Source organism: Lasiodiplodia theobromae (genome assembly GCF_012971845.1).
Source record: "Lasiodiplodia theobromae strain AM2As chromosome Unknown scaffold_44, whole genome shotgun sequence".
Taxonomy (NCBI): Eukaryota; Fungi; Ascomycota; class Dothideomycetes; order Botryosphaeriales; family Botryosphaeriaceae; genus Lasiodiplodia; species Lasiodiplodia theobromae.
This window is the reverse complement of record NW_023336524.1, coordinates 7,175-21,287: the sequence shown is the minus strand read 5'-3', so window position 1 is coordinate 21,287 and position 14,113 is coordinate 7,175. Positions and strand designations below refer to the sequence as shown.

The window sequence follows — 14,113 nt, the reverse complement described above, 5'->3', positions numbered from 1 at the left end:
GACGTCTACGAGACTTTGTACACACGTCCGAAGTGAATTCTTGCGTCTAAAGCGGTAAGGGAAATACAGCCAAGCTATTTTTTCCCGAGGGAGAAAGTTTATGTTCTTGATACTCACACCACACAACACCGCTCAATCCACCCGGTACCGCCAAAATCCCCCTCCTTCGCACCTAACCCCACGTTCTACACCATCGCCCCCGCCTCCTTCCCCACCCACCCCACCCTCCTTCTCTTCCCCCTCCTATCCCTAATCGCATAACACCACTCACTAACAAACCGATACCCCAACAACACCCCCAAAACCACACACACGCCCACCACCAGCACCAACGTCAACACGCTAAACCACCGACACACCATCCACAACCCCGGCCACACCGCTCCATCGGGCAGCAGCAGCGCCTCGGTCGCCGTCATGACCTGCATCGCGCCCAGCACCACGCTCAGCGTCCCGAAGACGAACAGGATCGGCGCGAAGAACTGCGCGAAGTATGTGCCGTACTGCGGGAAGCGCCGCTGGTAGTAGAAGCGGCGCAGGAAGAGCTTGGCGTAGAAGTTGAGGCGCGAGAGGCGGAGTTCGCCGTAGGCGTAGCGGGGAGAGACGTCGGCGTCGTTGACAAGGCTGGAGATGCTGGCGGTGAAGTCGGCGAAGGTGGTCCAGGTTATGGGGATGTCGGAGGAGGGGGTGGAGGTGAAGACGGGGGGAGGGGGGATGAGCTGTTCGTCGAGCGCGATGCGGAAGTCGGATTCGTGCCGGATCAGGTGACTGTAGGTGCGGAGGAAGCCGCGGGCAGCGAGAGCGATGGCGGTGCGGTGCGAGGCGGTGGTGCTGTTTGGAGAGGCATTGCTGGTGGTGGTGGTGGTGGTGGTGGTGGGGCCGCTGCAAGGCTGCAGGATTTCCGCCCAGAAGGCGTGGGAGAGCAGGTACGGCGGTAGAGGTTTGATGAAGATCTTGTCGTCGACCCAGACGAGGTGCAGGCGCGGATCCTCGGTGATGATGATGCGCCGGTTCTTGACTTTCTGCCGGTGCAGCGGCGAGATGTTGGCGCTGGATTGCGTCGACATCATCCACAGGTGCGGGGCAAGCTTCTCCAGGTCGGCTGAATATAACTCACGCTCCAGATGGTGCCACAGGCGTTCATGTTGGCCGAGACGGATGTTGGGCTGGCCCGGGAGACGTAGTTCTTTCCAATCTTCATCTTTGTTGATGCCGTCGAGCGCTGAGTTTAGTTGCACGTCTTTTGGAAACGGTAGGCTGCGGACTACGTCAGCCGGGACATGATTCCATTGGAGAGATGTGGTCTGCGTACGGAAATGTATGCATTTCTTCTGGTTGGCCAGAAAAGCTTCCAACAGGAGCACTCGGTGATTCTCGCGACATGTTTATGCTGTCGACTGCGCATGCGCTTTCCGGCTTAAAGAGTAAAGTACGGTTCCACATCCGTGGCGGTGCATGGCCAGCTCAGCCCGGCATGTAGGCAACACTCGCCACTGCAGGCGAGACAAGGGCCAATCAACGCCGTGTCCCCAAAACGCAGCGCAGATCACCCAGCTCTACAGGGTCAAGTTGTTTTTCAGATTAGCGAGACGAACAGTAGGCAGCCCCTGTTGCCCAAGGTTCCGAAGCTGCGGTTGCCGTATAAGTTCCGCTTTTTAATTACTCGATTGGGTTAGTATTGGACTTGCACTGTCAACCGCCACATTTTTGCTCTCTTCTTCATGCCTTCTCCCCCCCATCCCTGTCCTCAATGTGACATTCTTCCTGACCTTCTTTATCTCATCTTCATGAATTCCATCTTCACCATCTACTTCCTCATTTTCTAATGACTCGGACTTTTTCGTTCGAATTGAGGCCCCAATACCTCTAATTGACGAGCCGGGTGTAGTATCGCGGGAAGTCGATTACATTTGCAAGATAAATTGAAATATTAGCATTGCAGACATTTTAAAACTCAGATACTGTTAAGTCGTGTTGGATGCTTCGAAACAGCGGAGCACAGGTGGTGGTGTTGCAGACCGACACAGCCGCACTAACCCGTTCGGCCATGGCTCGTGTTTGTGCCTGAGGCCGAGAGGGACACGCACTTCGCCTGCTTACTGCAGACACTGTACGCACGCCCTGTCAGCAGCATCTCCAATCCAGCCGTCCATCCCCACACCTACTGACTGACTTCCCTATTTGTCAGCTCACCACACTGCCGCAGGCAAGCAGAATCTGTTCGCCGCTGTTCTGTGGAGTCACTCTTCATCCCCATATACGTGAGAACCGCTATCCAGCCTTCGCGGCGGAGCTGCCGCGAAGCAAGTGTGGATAGAGCGAGCAGGTGTAAAGTTTGTGACCGGAATTTCCAAATAGCGCGGAGGAACCGGTGAGGATAGGGTGGAGGGAGCGGAAAGACGGCGATGTTGGTGGAGGCTCGTCGGCTGGAGGTGGTGACGGAGGAAAGTGCGGTTGATGCGGTGTGGGGAGTAAATTCTAAAGTGAGAGTAAGTTGGTTGACTGGATCGAATACTGCAGTGGCTTTGGTGTAATCCAGGAAGTAGAGGTCGTGTGATGTCTTGTATGCCAAGTATGACGCGGAATAACTTAACCAGATGACCACGCCTGTCGCGCTACTTGATAAGAGGATTATACTACAAAATTGGTAGTCAACTACGGTGTGAGTTGTCTTTTCAAACAAGCGAAGGGGAGAGTCCATGATTTAGACAACTCACCAGATGTTATCATCCCGTCAGATTTTGTTCACTGAAAAGTAACTTTGAGAAGTCGTAACTGGGGTGTCTAGGCAAAAATGACTCGGGCGCGATAGTAGAGGGAGGAGTGGAATTGGCAGTTGCCAAGCCCAAAACTTTTCAACCCCCTTGAGAATCTGGAAGCTCCACATAAACTCACCGGTGTTTCTGTCATTTGATAGAAGAAAGTCGGTGATATTAGTACAAGATTCGCTGCACCCCACTCCAGCGCAAAAACACCACGGCACCGCCTCTTGCACGTGATTCGGCGAAACTCCCCGCATACGGGATGCGCCATTTTCGCAATAGGCCGTCCAGTGTCAGCCACAACGTCAAGCGATTTGTCGCCGTTAAAAGGCGCAGACCGCAGATCGACCACTTGGGTATAAAGCTATTAAATGCGCCATATTTCAAATCCCGCACGCTTCTTCCAATACGTCCACTTCACCGGGAAACGACCCTGTTTCCGTCCCGTCGACACAACCATGTGGAAGCCGCACCTTAATTTTGTGCTCTTGCATTGTTAAGTTACCACCTGCGCTTAATGCGCAAGTACAACCAAGTCTTTCCTAACCGGTTCTGCAGATGCCTACATAATCTTCCTAGGGATAGTCGGGCTCATCGTCATCTACCCCTATGGAAACCTCAGAGCCGTCGACGCCTACTTCTTTGGCGTCAGCGCCACTACCGAGTCAGGTCTAAATACGTGAGATAGATCCGAGTGCCCCTTAATCAGCGTGTCAGACTGACCTTGTTTGTGTCATAGTGTGGATGTCAAAGAACTGAAGACGTATCAGCAACTGGTCATCTACTTTCTCCCGATAATCACCAACCTTGGTTTCGTCAACATCATCGTTGTCATCGTCCGCCTCTACTGGTTTGAGAAACGAATCAAGGAGGTTGCGCCCGCTCTTCTTCAGCCTTTTCCCGCCGAGTCACAGTCGACCGCTGTGGAAAAAGATGTTGAGGCCCAAATAAACCGCTCATCCGGGCGTGCGATCCCCGAGAAAGCACCTGGTGCTACCGGTTTAGATCCGTCAGGCGAGAGCGAGTCCAATAATGGATCTAAGACTTCAGCATTGGAAAGTCCACATGGACCTGACGCAGCGAACCTTGCCCCAAGACAGATCGTCTTTGCTGAAGGTACACGGCCTCCACCGAGCAGCAAGGCACTTCGCGTGCCTTCTCCCCGTGAACGGGAAAAAGGCCAGCCACTGGAAGAAGTTCCTGACGTCCTCAGTGACGAAGACGAGGATATGGACAAGATCACCCGTGTCACCACGTCCGAAGAGCCAGCCGGACTAACCCGCCGTCGTACTCGCGCCGGCCCAAGTTTGGCATCGGCCAGGTCAATCGAGCGCGCCGCTTCTTCTATGTTCGTCCTCGGAGCGGATCCCAGTCCGCAAAGGCCCTCGATGTCTCGCCGTTCCATGTCCATCTCCCGCACTTCAACAGACGCGCCTTATCTTTCGAAACAAGTGACGATTGGAAGGAACTCGGAGTTTTACAACCTTACTGCGGAAGACCGAGAGAGATTGGGCGGGATTGAATACCGTAGCTTGAAACTACTGCTCAAAATCGTTGTCGGTAAGAGCGTTGTCTGCCACTCAAAGTTGTGTTTAAGCTAAAGTGTTCAGGCTACTTCTTCGGACTCCACCTGTTTGGGGCCATATGTCTCGCGGGCTGGATCCAAACGGCCAACAGCAAGTACCGTGACTATCTGGAAGAATGCGGCCAAGATAAGACGTGGTGGTAAGTTTTCTCCTCTCTTCCTCTTCATAATCCCCACTGACCTCTCAAGGGGCTTCTACTCGTCGCAAACGATGATCAGCAACCTCGGCTTCACTCTAACCCCAGACTCGATGATCACCTTCCAAGACGCAACCTTCCCGCTGCTCGTCATGACCTTCCTCGCGTACGCCGGCAACACGTGCTACCCGTGCCTCCTGCGTTTCGTCATCTGGACCATGTCGAAGCTCGTCCCGAAGCACTCGTCGCTGCAAGAGCCCCTCCGCTTCCTCCTGGACCACCCGCGCCGCTGCTACACTCTGCTCTTCCCCGCGCGCACGACGTGGATCCTGTTCGGCATCCTCTTCGCCATGAACTTCATCGACACACTCCTCATCCTCGTCCTCGACCTGCACAACCCGGTCATGACCGCCATCCCCGGCGGCGGCGCGCGCGTCCTCGCCGCCCTCTTCCAGGCCGCGTCGTCGCGGCACACGGGCACCGCCACCTTCAACCTGGCCGACGTGCACCCGGCGGTGCAGTTCAGCCTGCTGGTCATGATGTACATCTCCGTGTTCCCGATCGCCATCTCGGTGCGCGCGTCGAACACGTACGAGGAGCGCTCTCTAGGCCTCTACGCACCAGAGCCCGAGCCGAACGAGGAGAATGCGGCCACCTACCTCGTGAACCACCTCCAGAACCAACTCTCGTTCGACCTGTGGTACATCTTCCTCGGCATCTTCTGCATCTGCATCGCCGAGGCCGACCGCATCGCCGACCAGGCCGACCCGGCGTTCCAGGTCTTCCCCATCTTCTTCGAGGTCGTGTCGGCGTACGCCAACGTCGGGCTCAGCCTCGGTTACCCTACCGTGCTGACTAGCCTGTCTGGACAGTTTACGACGTTTAGTAAGCTGGTTATCTGCGCGATGATGATTCGTGGCCGCCATCGCGGGTTGCCGTATGCGCTGGACCGCGCTATCGTGTTGCCTGGCGACGTGCTGGAGGACAAGCGCGGAGGCGGGGAGAGTGACAGGGCTGCTTCGGCTGCGGGGGAGCGGAAGGAGAAGGAGAGGCTTGGGGAGAAGCTGAAGCGCTTCTACACGAGCTGACACCTTCTGCTCTGCGGTGGCGCGCCGCTGCCGCGAACGCCGGTTTGGTGCGGTGGTGCCGATCGGTGCCGCTGTCCTGTCGTTTCTGAGCCTTGTGCGTATAAGAAAGAGAGAATAGAGAGCCCCGAGACAATCGATAGACACCATCCAAGGGAGGATTTCAATCATCCTGAGGTGGTGATGCCCCCGTCCACGTCATTTCTTGATAATTTGTTCTCTATCCTTCTACGTGATCCAAAAGAATGTGGCAACCCAGTATGTGAGTCTCATAAAAGCACATCTACATGATGAACGAGGGTGTTCTCATTCCCGCTTTCCTCAGGACGGAGAGCCGCGCGCCCCAGTCTTCGACGTCATCCCCCAATACACTCTCACAGGAAAAATTTTTTTTTCTTCTGTTTTCCCCTTTAAATGCCGAATGTCTCTCTCTCCCCTCTTTCTCCGTCTCTTTCAAGTCTCCCCCCCCCATCGCCGCAAAAAAAAAAAAAAAAAGAAACCGGGTGCCATCCTTTTCGCGCGAAAAAGGACGACACCCGCCCACCTTAGACCATTTCCCTCAATTTAACCGCATCACGCTCATGCAACGGGTACATGTCACCATCATCGAAATCCCTCCCCACCCCGCGCGAGAACCGGTTGTACACCACCACCGACCCGCGCTTCGCGACGTAGGCGCTGTTCTTCGGCTTCGCAGCATGCAGTGAGAGCGGGCGGACTTCGACGGGGCCGGACTCGGCGTCGATAAGCGGTGGGACGCCGCGAAGCTTGTACAGCGCGTCCAGGGCTGGGATCGAGAGCCCGTGGAAGATGATGGAGAAGAGGACGAGGAAGTAGACGGCTGTGGGTGGAAGGGTTAGTTGAGGGGGGAGGAGGGGAGAACGGGGGCTTACTGGGGCCGAGGGCGCGGAGGAGGTCGGATTCTTCGGCGTCGGCGGCGTCGAGCTCGGGGAAGAGGTGGCGCGTGTGTTCGAGGTAGAAGACTGCGCCGATGCCTGGGGGGAGAGGATCAATCAGCGTTGCGAGGTGGCGGGGAGGGGGGTAGGGGTCTGGGGTCTCTCACCGATGGGCCCGAAGTACCCCATGAACAGTGCCTCCTTGACGTTTTTGCACACGTTCGGCATGAACCTGTACGCCATCAAGATGGCCGGGATGCGGCGGAAGACCATGACGAGGAAGCCGAGCCCGAACAGGCGGCCGTACGTGATGCCCGTGACGTCGGGCTGGTGGAACTCGCCCCACGGCAGCACCGCCCCGATGTACATGAAGCCGCCGAAGTTGAGCAGCACGTCGATGCTCGAGTTGACCTCGTCGTGGCGCGCTTCCGTCTCTTCTAGATAGCCGCCGTCCCAGTTCAGCGCGTTACCGGCGAAGAAGCAGGCGAGGAGGTCGTCCGTCCCCAGAGCGCCGCAGGTGCCGACGGTGAAGAGCTGGTGGACGTGTTAGTGAATGGTGCGGAGGGGAATGAAGATCCATGCTTACGCCAATAGCAGCGGGGAACAGCAGGTAGCTTTCGTTGTCGATCCACTTCCTGTCATCCAGTATAAGCGCGTCTGTGCGTTAGAATATAGATGGGACGACACGCACTTCTTCAGAGCAAACTTCAGAGCTTTGCAGCTCCCATACCCGACGACGACACCGTAAACGGCGCTCATGAGCACAATGTACAACCACGTCTCCACCACCCACTGCTCGAGCGCCTTGCCGACGCCACCGCCCAGCCTACCGACCCCGTGGGATCCCGACTCTGCGGCACTGTGGGTCCCTGCGCCGGGAATGTCGGCGTGGCGGATCAGATACGTCGCCAGCATGAGGAAGGGGAAGCCGAAGCCGTCGTTGGCGCCGGCCTCGGACGAGATGATCTCCCGCAGGTGGCGGGCGACGTACTTGTCCGCGAAGGGGCCCTTGGCGATGGCCTGCGACAGGATGGGGTCGGTGCAGGTGACGCAGGAGCCGATGACGAGGGCGGCCAGCTGTGGCACAGGGGGAAATCAGCGGGGTTCGAGGAGCAAATTCACACATACGCGTTTCATCACTTACCAGCGTCAGCTTCGGAATCGTCGCCAGGACGCAGGCCGTCGTGCATAGCCACATGATGGTCATGACCGGAAGCAGGCAAATGGCCATCTCCTTCCATCGCGTCAACTGGTACTTCGCGGGAAGTTGGAACCCGGCAATGACCAGCTGGACCCCGATCACCAGGCGGCATACTCCCTGGACGGAATGAGCGGCGAGACAGGGAACGGTCGTGGTGGCGGCATGGGCTTACCAGAGTGATGGCGTTCTGCTGGCCAGGTTCCGCAGAGCCCCAGCGCGTCGAGTCGATGAACTTGGAGGCGATGGGGCCAAGGACGATTCCTACGACCACAGCAGGCACTGGGGCGCAAAATGTCAGCCCACTTCAAGCTGGGATCAGGAAGGAGTTCCCACGTACATGCTTCGCCAAGGTACCACACATTCTTGATTTTGTAAGAGATCACGCCATAGAGCATAATAAATGCTCCTTTGTTACAAGTCAGTGGGAATCGTAGATAAAAAGGGCGGGACCGAACCCAAGATGGAGATGACAACGTTCAACTCGCTTACGTCGAGATTCGGCATGATGAAAAATTTGAAGAAATGGCAGGATAAAGGAAATCAAATGCTCGACCAGCGAGCCTGAGAGAATGTAATAAGTGTCTAAATACGGAAAAGGAGAGAGATTCGGAAATGATCGAAAACGGGAGCGGAAGGGAATGGAAGTGGTAGCGAGCAGAGTAGAGTTCAAATAACGACCAAGAATGATCGGCGATGTGGCTAAAGAGCACACTGAAACATGGTGAGTCTTGTCAGGCGCTTCGAAAAAGTGTCATCGTGTCTCTCAACCCTTACAGGTGCTCGATCTTCCCGATGGTCGTCCTGCAGATGCCTAGCCGGAAGAACGGCACTTGCCAAGATTTCCGCTCCGCCCCTGTTGGCTCGGCAGTATGCGGGAACCCGGTTCGTGATTTGCTTATCGCAGTGAGATTTCTGTTTTTGGCACAATCTTGATACAGATTGCCCTTGGCGCTTGCGTATTGGACACGAACACACGCAAGACGTCGTGTATCCATTGGGCATGGTGACATCTTAATCTGGTCGCGGCGCCAAGCGCGTCACACTCAAACCCTTGCCACGATGCGGAGATTCTTGGCCTGCAGCTGGGCTTGCTTTTTAAGCAGGAACATACGAAAGGAGTATTCGTTGATCGCAATCTTCTTGACGCTTTCTGTCTCTTGTGGGCGGTTGCGGCTGAGGGAGGTCTCGGCAGGGCGAACTTCCGCTCTCTGAAAAAGTATTTTCGATATCTCCCACCCGTGTCTCAGCGCCATCACTTATAATTGGCTGCTTGGATAAGGGATGAGACTGAGTAACCCATCCGCCGACTTTGGACAGTGTACGCCTCTCTGCTTCAGCCTTCCCTAGTGGAAATTCTTTCTCCGTTATCTGCGGATCCCTGCCGATATCGCAAGGAGTAATGATAACAAAGCTTCTCCGAGTCCTTTGATCTCTTGTTGAAGTCGGAGAGCATGCTAACAGGCACCTGTTATTGCTTACGGCCACAAAGCTACTTTGGCTATACTCTGTTTTGTTTATTTGACTTGGTCTCGCGTGATACTGGGCTTATACTGTCAGCCAATATATGCATTTATCAATTGCCCTTCCGCTGCACATCACCAGAGAGATGGAAATGTCCTTATTAGTTGACTCTGGATTTTCGGTATGGCCTCATGAATGTTAGTAATCATTTTTCATGTATGTTTCCCCGTACAATTTTGGAAACACATCAATTGAAAAGTCAGGGCAGTATAAGGGTTCATCTGGACAAAAAGGCCCCAACAAGAAAGAGCTCTAGGGTAAGAGACGTAGCGAAGGAGGATGAGAGATACGCAGAAAAAATGGATCAAACAAGTTCTAAAGCTTCAGTCAATTCTCGATGCTTTCTTCTTCTGAATCCTCCTCACCTTCATCCTCATCACTTTCATCCTCGCCATCTGTTTCTTCACCGCTCGTGTCATGATCCGATGAACGGCTCTTTTCCCATTCGAATTCAGGTCCTAGCTCCTCGAACTTATGGCCTGGGTGCAGCATGGCGGCATGCCGATTGCATTTGTAGCAAAGGTCAAAATCTTCGCATCTCTGACACTTATAGCGAAGGCCCTGGATATTCTACAAGGACCGGCAGGCATTAGCGTAAGAGACATAGTAGTTGGGAAGGAAAATAAGGTATTCACGAATAAGCAGCAATCGCAGGACGTCATGGTGCGGTTGGCCTTCATTGACCGATGTCCCTCGTCGTCCCACTGCCTTCCGTCCTTGCCAGTCTTCTCTATTGGTGTGAACATTTTCAAAGTTGCATCATCAGCTCCATGATATCTTGCCAACTTCAATGGCGACCACTCCTGCTCATACCCGTTGGTCGTGGCCCAAAGATCCGCGGCTTTGTCCAGCAGCATTTGGATGATTTCCTCGCTCCATTCCATCCGGACATGCCAAGGATAAGCATAGCTGCCCCTGGCTGCATAGTGCAACGGCGTCCACCCGTGACAGTCGGCGGAATTGATCAGGTCAGTTGTCACTCCCAACACTCGCTCCACCAACGCTGCATTCCCCCTCTGCACAGCCACATGCAAGACATTTCGCCCCAACTTGTCGAGGCAGTACAGATCTGCATCCGTCATGCACATCCTCTCAAACTTCTCAACGCTCGAATATGCCGCCAGGTGCACCGGGAAACGCCCAAACACATCCTGAACATCAACCCTGGCACCAGCCCGGAGCAGCACGTCGACGACCGCCACCGAGCCGACCGCACACGCCGCACTCAGCGCGAAGCCGAAATCGCCACCGCTCGGCTGATTCACATCCACCCTCTTCCTCTTCTTCTCCTCCTCTCCGCCGTTGCCCCACATGAGATACTCAACGATCTCCCTCGACCGCCGGTCCTCCAGTTCCCTCGACGGGTGCACCACCCAGGCCTTCGTCATCGTCCACCGCGCACACGCCACATACAAAGGCGTCCCCACATCCGGATAGTTCCTGCTCACGTCCGCCCCAGCCTCCACCATCAACTTCATAGCATCAACCTCGCCCCTCGTACAAGCCAAGTGCAACGGCGAGCCATCCTTCGTCGCCACATCGACCCTCGCGCCCTTCCCCAGCAAGAACCGCGCGACGTCGAGATTACCAGAATTGACAGCGTAGCACAGCGGCGTCCACCCACGGTCGTTAACACCGTGCACATCAACACCAGCGTTAACCAGGATCCGCGCGCACTCCAGGGGCAGCCCCGGACAGTGCAGCGCCGTGTCGCCCCACAGCGCTGCCCGCACCCCCAAGTCGGGCTGGAACTCGAGCAGCATGCGCAGCATCGCCTCGCCGCCGCCGTCCTCGGCGGCGGCGTGGACGACGCTGGCGCGGTCGAAGTGGTAGTTGACGTCTGCACCGGCTTCCAGCAGGATGCGGGCGGCGCGCACGTGGCCGCTGCGTACGGCCCAGTACAGCGCCGTGGTGGGCGTGTCGTCCGGGACGGTGTATTCGTCGTCGTGGATGTGGTGGGGGAGATCGACTGGCGCGTTGTGTCGGACGAGGACTTCGAGGACTTCGAGTTCGTTGTGCCAGGTGGCTAGGAGGAGTGCTGAGTAGCCGTTGTCGTCGAAGTGATTGTCGACGGTGGCGCCGGCGTCGAGAAGCATCTTCGTCATAGCCGCATTCCGGAACGCGGCGTGGAGAGGCGTCCATCCGTCGCGCATCTTGATGTCCACATCCGCCCCTCTCTCGAGCAAGAGGCGGACGACGTCAAAGTCTCCCGCCCATATGGCGTTGCAAAGCGGGACGGTCCCAACGCTGACCGCGTTCGCATCCGCGCCGTGATCTAGCAGGTACCTGACGACGTCCACGCTTCCCCCGACAAAGCTCGCTCGATAGAGCGCGGTACCCAAGTGGTCGCCAGCCCCACCATCCACATCCGCCCCGTGCTCAACGAGCATCTTCACCGTCTCCAGATCCTTATTCGCGGCCGCGACGCCCACCGCCGACCCCGAACCCCGCGAGTAGTAGTTCGCGTCCGCGCCCCGTTCCAGCAGCATCCGGCACACGGCAGCGTGCCTGTTGGCAGCCGCGAAATACAACGCCGGCCCTTCAAAGTTGCTCAGCGCCACATCCGCCCCCCGATCCAACAGCAGCCGCACGCAGCCCCCGTACCCCTTCTCCGCCGCGCTCACCAGCGGCGGCATGCGCGCCATCCGCACCGCGAAGTTCACCTCCGCGCCGGCCTCCAGCAGCACGGCGGCGGCGGCGTGCATCCCGCGCTCGCACGCCGCGGCCAGCGGCCGGCCCATCCGCTCCGTCCATGCGTCTTTGTCGGCGCCGTGGGCGAGTAGTAGTTGCACGAGCGATGCGTGGCCGCCCGCCGCGGCGAGGTGCAGAGGGTATTCGCCGTGGTAGTGCGGGAGCTGCGCGAGCAGGGCGGGGTCGACGTCGTCGAGCCCGGTGTCGCAAAGGTGCTCGTTGCCGTGCTCGCTGCGCACGGATACCAGGGTTGGGTTGCGGGCGAGAAGGAGCTGGGCGACTTCGAGGTGGCCGTGCCGGGAGGCATGGTGGAGTGGGTTTTCGCCGAAGAGGTGGTTGGAGGTGGTCAGGGCGATTCCGTGGTCGAGCAGGAGCTTGGCTAGCCGGTGTTGGCCGAGCCATGCGGCACGGCTGAGGAGTGGTGGCGGTATAGTGAATGCGGTGAGGGATTGGAAGCGCGAGACGAGGTTCATGAGGAACTGTTCGTCCCCGTGGCTGGACGCTGCGAGCAATGTGGCCTCGGCCGTCTCGTTGTCCATTTCGATGGTGTTGAGCAGCTGCTGGACTTTCTGGTGGTGTCCGTTTCTGACGGCCTCGATTAACGCTTGGCGAGATGGCTCGTCGTTTTTGTATGAATCAAAGATGTCCTGGATGCCCGTTGAGGCGATGAGGGGTATGATTGAGACGTAGCACCTGTCGGTCCTTGTTACCGGGTTCCCCATGAACCAGTAGGCTTGTTCCCAGGCCCGCACAGCTGTCCTGTCCTGGAAGAACTGTTCCGCAAGGCCCGTCAGATCCTTTGACTTTGGGGAGAGATTGTAGTGCCTGACCCAGTTCTCGGCGGCGTAAGCGGCAAGATCATCTTTAGGTTTAAAGGTTGGCGTTGATAAGATGCCGTGGAGGACTATGCAAAGACGGCTCAACGAGACCTGACACTGTGATGAGGAAAGGTAATGGAGGCATGTCTCTGCTATCAGTTTGTTGGCTGTTTTGTTGATGTCGTACCAGGTGTTCTCTGCACTCAAGAAGAAATCTCGGAGTTGCTGATGTTGAAAGCGGACTTCGTAATCCAAGGCAAGAATTCCTGGCAACAGTGTGTTGACTTCTGACACTATGTAGGCACCCGCGGATTCTGAAGCGCCTGGTATCTCTCCGCGTGGCGCCGATATGTCGAGATTGCTGGTGATGATTGCGAAAACAAATTCCTGGATGCTGAGGGGTCGGAAGGCATAGGTAACCCAGCTGATTGCGGCAGCTACAAAAGGCCTCTCAGGCACGTTGCTCAACGTGCCTTCCAACAGTGCTTCAATCGGTGTGTTGAGGAACTGTAGCAAACTTGCTTTGTCTGGCAACGCTGCGACACGCCGACATTGTTGTAACATGAAGAGAGCCAGACCTCCATGCTGCTCACATCTGTCGATGAGTTCGGTGCGCAGCTGCTCAACCAAGAAACCACTCGGGTTGTCCATCTCGATCATTTGCAGCATTGCAGTGTCCAAAGCTGCCTTCGTCGTGGGATCAGGATCCAGCGACTTCTCCATCTCGCCATCCAAGTGGAGACAAGGCCATCTCATCAACCATTCGTCGGACAAACACTCACGAGATCTCGTTATAAGGACAAACTTCCACGGACTCTCACATGTTTCGAAAATACGTGCCATGTGGATCCAGAAGAGTTGACTCAAGTCACGACACTGTTCGACGTTATCCAGCACGAATAAGGTTTCTCCGGGAGGTCCAGAGGCTCGCAGGTTGATCAGTAAGGACAGCAAATCCCAATCAGCCAACGAGCGCTGATTGACAAAGCGTGAAAACTCCGATATCCATACTGCGTATAATGGTTGGCTGTGAGGGTGCGTTGTCCAGTGCATGATAGAGTGAGCAATCGAGCTGGCGAGGAACGAGTACGTATTGTTTCGACAGCTATCGGTTTTGTCGAAGGAAAAGTAAACCTCGTAGGCCGCGTTGCGAGAACCCCGCCTGATTGCCCGAAGGACGGACTTTGAGACCTGTCTAGACGTTGTTGATGCACCGTCGATAATCAAGATATCAGGCTGTGGATTGTTCTGCCACGCTCTGAATTTGTCGTTTCTCATGAGCCATTGAAAATCCTCGTCGTTCGAGTAAGGTCTGGTAAGTAGCACCACGGGCGGCGAAAGTGAGACTGCCAAATCAAGGAATGAGTGTTTTTTTGCCACGGTAGAGTGGTCGGAGTGAAGGAACAGAGTACCTATT

At 56.2% G+C, this 14,113-nt stretch overlaps 4 protein-coding genes across 4 annotated transcripts; 1 reads left to right on the top strand and 3 right to left on the bottom strand.

The window, feature by feature from the left end:
• Positions 1-185: 185 nt before the first annotated feature.
• LTHEOB_11030 (uncharacterized protein) lies at positions 186-1,326 on the bottom strand (the record flags this gene model as incomplete). The annotated part of the gene is made up of 2 exons (XM_035507742.1): positions 186-1,257; positions 1,313-1,326. The coding sequence occupies 2 exons, from the start codon at positions 1,324-1,326 to the stop codon at positions 186-188; spliced, it is 1,086 nt and encodes a 361-aa protein (XP_035366783.1).
• A 1,894-nt stretch (positions 1,327-3,220) lies between these two features.
• LTHEOB_11029 (Potassium transporter) lies at positions 3,221-5,572 on the top strand (the record flags this gene model as incomplete). The annotated part of the gene is made up of 5 exons (XM_035507740.1): positions 3,221-3,257; positions 3,321-3,441; positions 3,502-4,322; positions 4,373-4,487; positions 4,537-5,572. 5 exons carry the CDS (start codon positions 3,221-3,223, stop codon positions 5,570-5,572), a joined length of 2,130 nt encoding a protein of 709 aa, XP_035366782.1.
• Positions 5,573-6,114: 542 nt separating this feature from the next.
• LTHEOB_11028 (Cation/H+ exchanger) lies at positions 6,115-8,061 on the bottom strand (the record flags this gene model as incomplete). Its single annotated transcript, XM_035507739.1, has 8 exons — positions 6,115-6,410; positions 6,463-6,564; positions 6,633-6,999; positions 7,052-7,100; positions 7,157-7,542; positions 7,610-7,783; positions 7,839-7,945; positions 8,004-8,061. The coding sequence occupies 8 exons, from the start codon at positions 8,059-8,061 to the stop codon at positions 6,115-6,117; spliced, it is 1,539 nt and encodes a 512-aa protein (XP_035366781.1).
• Positions 8,062-9,514: 1,453 nt separating this feature from the next.
• Positions 9,515-13,419, bottom strand: LTHEOB_11027 (uncharacterized protein; the record flags this gene model as incomplete). The annotated part of the gene is made up of 3 exons (XM_035507738.1): positions 9,515-9,757; positions 9,823-13,232; positions 13,290-13,419. The coding sequence occupies 3 exons, from the start codon at positions 13,417-13,419 to the stop codon at positions 9,515-9,517; spliced, it is 3,783 nt and encodes a 1,260-aa protein (XP_035366780.1).
• Positions 13,420-14,113: the final 694 nt, after the last annotated feature.